This window comes from Triticum urartu, chromosome 1A (assembly GCF_056163025.1).
Source record: "Triticum urartu cultivar PI428250 chromosome 1A, HENAU_Tu73, whole genome shotgun sequence".
Classification (NCBI taxonomy): domain Eukaryota; kingdom Viridiplantae; phylum Streptophyta; class Magnoliopsida; order Poales; family Poaceae; genus Triticum; species Triticum urartu.
In genome coordinates, this window is record NC_141873.1 from 475,609,356 (window position 1) to 475,614,626 (window position 5,271).

The window sequence follows — 5,271 nt, forward strand, 5'->3', positions numbered from 1 at the left end:
ACATGAATATTTTTTACTTACATAAATATTTTAAATATAAATAAATAAAATTTAGACACATGAAATAATAATAAGTATCATTAATATTTTTGTAAATACTTTTTTTGAAATTTGTGAACCCTTTCTGAATATATGCGAATATTTTTATAACACGCAAATATTTAGAATATTTTTCATAAGCTTTTATGCAGAAGAAAAACCTTACTACTTTGATAAGCTTCAATGAGCTCGGCCATGTAGCCCTGCAGGCACGCTTGTTATTAGACGCTCTATGCGTTATATAGCAGCACTGGTTGGCCTTGATCCGCACTCCCTCCGTCACCGAAAACAAGACATATAAGTTTTACCTCAAAAATCAAACTGTGAAATGTTTGACCAATGTTGTAGAAAAAAACTATCAACAGTACAATACAAAAATTAGTGTCACTAACTACACAACAAAATATATGTTTATATTATATCTATTTAGTATTGTGGTTGTTGATAGTTTTTCCAATAAACTCGGTCAAACTTTGCATCATGGCTTGAGATAAAATTTATAGGCCTTCTTTTAGGAGACGGATGAAGTGTAATTTAGCATGCATCCTCTGATCCTTATACCTTAAATCATACCTTTTGCCTCTCCCACGCCTATTGTTGAGAAATGTTACCTACTGTTACATCTTGGACACCAGCTTACCAGTTCGTCAACACTTGTGATAAATTCACAAGACGGCCACCAGCATCATGGCAAGAACCTGGATATTTAAATACATTACAAAACACCTAGTTGCAATACACCAATATGCCCTCCTCAATCATCGTCATAAATAAAAAATTGTCAAAGGCTGAAGGCATCTTAATTTCTCTGAACCACTCATTTTCGGTGAATTGTGCTGTATGGCCTATGGGAATATGGGCCAATCTTGCTGCACTTGCATCCTTTACCATTAAAAGAAAAGGTTGTCTGAAAATGGGTTCAGCTAAGAGCTGTAAAAACATTCAGACTGACAGTTGTTTCTGATTATTCTATGGACAACATCAGCAGTCCAGTCTCCAAATATCACGCTGAACTTTCCTACGACGATATACTGACACAGTAAGTGACAAGAATCGACCAATTTTCTTTTGCAGCTAAATGCTCAGCAACATTCAGAATGAAAATTATTTCTGATCATCCTAGTGTAGCTTCCTTTGGTGCAAAAATAGCAACAGCAAACCAAAACCAATCAGTCAAGTAAATAGGTTCGACAAAACCGAAGGAAAATCAAGTAATATTTTAATTTGGTAATTGAAGGAATAACTCATATATAAGAATATAAGAAATTAGGGCTTGTACACCTTACATACACCATAATTTGCAACAAGACATAAATTCTCTTTTACATAACCCAGTACCATAATTTGCAACAAGACATTAATTCTCTTTTACACAACCCATTATTTGCAGCAAGACATTGTTCTCTTTTACAACATATATGTAACATTATTGTAATGATTCAAATTTATAACCAGATCAATGATGAAGTTATGCTAAACCTTCATCACTTCTGAACATTTTCAACCCATATCCAAAAGGGAATAAGGGATCATAGTTAGCATCTCCAACATTTATAGGCAGTTGATCAGAAGACCTAAACCACGATACAGGCAATGTACCCACGAAATCATGATCTCCAAAGAGGCAATCAGTAATTCCCATGCCCTCACTTCCAGGTAGCCAGGCAGCAACTAGAGCATCTATCTTCTCCAGAACTCGTGGTTCAATGACCAAAGGCCTTCCAGATACAACAACCACTAGAGTAGGGACTTTACTAGCAACACGAGTAATCAGGTCTGAACCATTAAATGGGATACTAAGGCCAGTTCTATCTCCCAACCCTTCAGCATAAGGAACCTCACCAACTGCAACAATAGCACAAGAAAATTCTCCGCTTTCAATAATAGCCTCTGTTGGGCATTCTTCATACACAACTTCAGTTTCCACACTGACGGATTCTTGTATGGCCTCCAATATACTTGTACCTGTTGGTTTAGATAGCATAAATAGATGTTTCTTAACAAAATATGGCCCAGGGTGCAGATTTTATACTGCTTGTACTAATGAAACTAAAACTCTTTTTTTATATAAATAGAATAAATAAATTTAATCAAAAGCAGTGATGCATGGCTCAAAAAAATTGTACTATCCGCATGTTAAGGAGCCATTGTGGCTGAACATAATTTTCCACAGAATTGGTTAGTTCAGTAATGATTGGCTAGTAACTGTTCATGGTAGCTTGCACTGTGGAAACTCTAAGCAGTTGCTTGGCTCTCAAATGGTAAATTAGTATCCAAGTGTCTCTTTTATTTATTTTTTGACTTTCAGTACAAACCAGGCAATGCCTTTATAGTCTAAAAATAAAAACAACCATAATATAATACTCCCTCCGTCCCAAAATAAAAACAACTTTGTACTAAAGCTAGTACAAAGTTGAGACACTTATTTTGGGACGGAGGGAATACTTGAACAGTCCACTGCAAACATCTTATATTTGAACTTAGAAGCAATAATTTCACATCTATAGTCATCATGGCAGTTAAAAATATGGCATAACTACTTAGTGGTTGGAATCTCCAAGGAGCGGACACAAAAAAAAAAATAGAAATTCTGAGGATCAGCAGTTTCTTCAGTACCAAGGCATTGGTAAGTGGATCCTCAAACAAATAAAATCATCCCGACATATTCCTGCAAAGCTGAGTTTGTGCTTACCAAGGGTTATCTTTCCACTGTCTCCATGCCAAGCTATTGTCCACCCACCGCACTGATATCCAATATTGTCAGCATGTGTCCCTGCAACGAGTATTCTTTTTGCATTTTTTGCCAATGGAAGGAAAGTTTCATTCTGCTTCTTGCCATTTTTCAGAAGTACCAAAGACTTTCGAACAGCCTCACGTGCCAGCAGCCGATGCTCCTGAAAGGTAAACAATTTAGCACATCGTATATGGTCACCAATATGTGAGACGATAGAAGCAGAAGAACAAATCTAACAATTTCACAGTAACAGCGAAAACATAGGTACGCGAACATGCATGCTACCTTACAGCCAACTACATCTAGTAGAGACGGATCTGAAAATGGATGCTCAAACACTCCAGATATGAACTTAACCCTTAGAATCCTCTCAACAGCATCATCAATTCGTGACATTGGTATCTCCCCTGTCTCCACCAAGAACACAAGATCTTCCAAGAATCTCTCAAATCTGTGAGGTATCATAATCTGTAGACTGATCAGAAAATACAAAAGAACGAGTCGCTTGAGAATATATCTTAAATGACCACATGATAACCAATACCATATCCATCCCAGCATTAACTGATTGCGCGACGCAATAGCGATAATCAGACCCTCGAGGCTCACAAAGCCTGTCAATACCCTCCCAGTCTGACACCACAAACCCCTGAAACACATGATGTCATGTTCACAAAATCATTCTTACTATTCAGAGCCGAGGTTTGCATGAATACAACAATCAAACACCATAGGCTCTACTACCTCGAAGCCTAACTTGCCCTTTAGAACATCCGTGAGCAAATGGCGGCTGGCATGTAACGGCTCCCCATTCCACTGAGAGTAGGATGCCATGACTGTCGCCACCCCTTGAGCTATGCAATCAGGGTATGGTTTCGTGTGGATCCTCTCCAAATCCTCCGTCGAGCAAATGGCGTTCCCCTCATTGACCCCCTTGTCAGTGCCACCATCCCCTACGAAATGCTTGGCACAAGCAAGCACATTGTCCCTGCAAATCACACAGACCCATTTCAATAAACGGGTTGCGGGCAATATAAGGAAATCACACTACTAAATCTCACCACTGGAATTACCTAACCGAAGCGAGGAACGGGTAACCGTGAGGGTGGTCTGCCGGTGGCTGGCCCTGCAGGCCGGTGACAATCGTGGTCAACGAGCGCACGATCTCCGGGTCCTCGCTGTAGCTCTCGTAGCATCTCCCCCACCTCGGATCCCTACAGACCTGTACACCGCCCACCAGACCAAACGCACATCAGAAGGAAACCCCAACAGACACCACCGGTTGATTCGGATGCTTTCTTGGTTTTGAATTTTTACTCACGGCGACGCAGGGTGCGAAGGCCCAGTGGATGCCGGTGGCGCGGACCTCGAGCGCCGTCGCCTCGCCGATCTTCCGCACGAGCTCCGCATCCCTGGAAGGAAGGAAGTCAACGCGGTGCGGTTCGTAAGCTCCTTTTTTTTATCCAAAGGAGGCCTAAAACAGAGCGCGGCGAGTGCGGCGGCGTGGTCAACGGGCGTCATGTACAGCGAGAGGTGAGTGGGTGGGTACCTGGAGGCCCCGAGGCCGACGTTGTGGGGGAAGACGGTGGCGCCGAAGACGTTGTTGTGGCCGTGGACGGCGTCGGTGCCGTAGAGGATGGGGACGGCGAGGCGGGAGGAGAGGGCGAGGCGCTGCATGTCGTCGACCATGCGGGCCCAGTCGGCCGGGGAGGCGCGGTCGCGGGGCGCGCTGCCGCCGGCGTTGAGGACGCTGCCGGCGGCGAGCTCCGCGAGGGCGCGGGGCGACACCACGGTGCGCTCGATCTGGGCCATCTGGGCCGCCTTCTCCCGCAGCGTCATGCGGCCCAGCAGGTCGCGCACCCGAGCCTCCACCGGCGCCGACGCGTCCTTGTACAGCGGCCGCTCGCCTTGCGCCGCCGCCATGCGGACAAGCAGAGGCGAGTGGACTGTGGGAGAAGAGGAGATAGATCGGGCTGGCGAGGAAAACGAGGCTCACTGTCTCACTGTTACTCGCGCCACTTCCAGGAGAGAATATTTAGCGGAAACCAAGTTGCAATGATAAAAATGCCACGTTCGGAAGTTTTAAAAAGTTATGCCAAGAGGGCGTGAAATTTCAAGTTCAAACATAAATTCATTATTACAAAAGACATGAAAAATAAATCCACAATGAATAATGGCATTTACTGTTCAGCACTATTTATTATTAAAAAAAATATGTCAATACCTATTTGAACTTGGAATTTCACGTGTTAATAGAATAACACCTTCTTAACATATACTAATTTTAGAATTTTTTGAAACTTAAAAAAATAGTTTTCATGTGTTTTAATGCAGCTTGGTTTCCGTATGATATTCTATCTTATGTGGTGTGCTGGCCTGACTCTTCTTTTAATAGTCAAGGGGAGTAAATCCTTATGTGAATATTTTTCATTTGTCGTTGCCTATGAGGCATTGCAGCATCTACAAATAGATGTTCAAATGAACCGGCGCTCACGAGG

General features: G+C 42.7%; 1 protein-coding gene across 1 annotated transcript; it reads right to left on the minus strand.

Moving 5' to 3' along the window:
- Positions 1-1,298: 1,298 nt before the first annotated feature.
- On the minus strand, positions 1,299-4,789 carry LOC125531234 (uncharacterized). The gene is made up of 8 exons (XM_048695642.2): positions 4,323-4,789; positions 4,095-4,185; positions 3,847-3,995; positions 3,518-3,761; positions 3,318-3,422; positions 3,059-3,241; positions 2,732-2,933; positions 1,299-2,004 (listed from the first exon to the last, which is right to left on the minus strand). The coding sequence occupies exons 1-8, from the start codon at positions 4,694-4,696 to the stop codon at positions 1,508-1,510; spliced, it is 1,845 nt and encodes a 614-aa protein (XP_048551599.2). The 5' UTR covers positions 4,697-4,789; the 3' UTR covers positions 1,299-1,507.
- Positions 4,790-5,271: the final 482 nt, after the last annotated feature.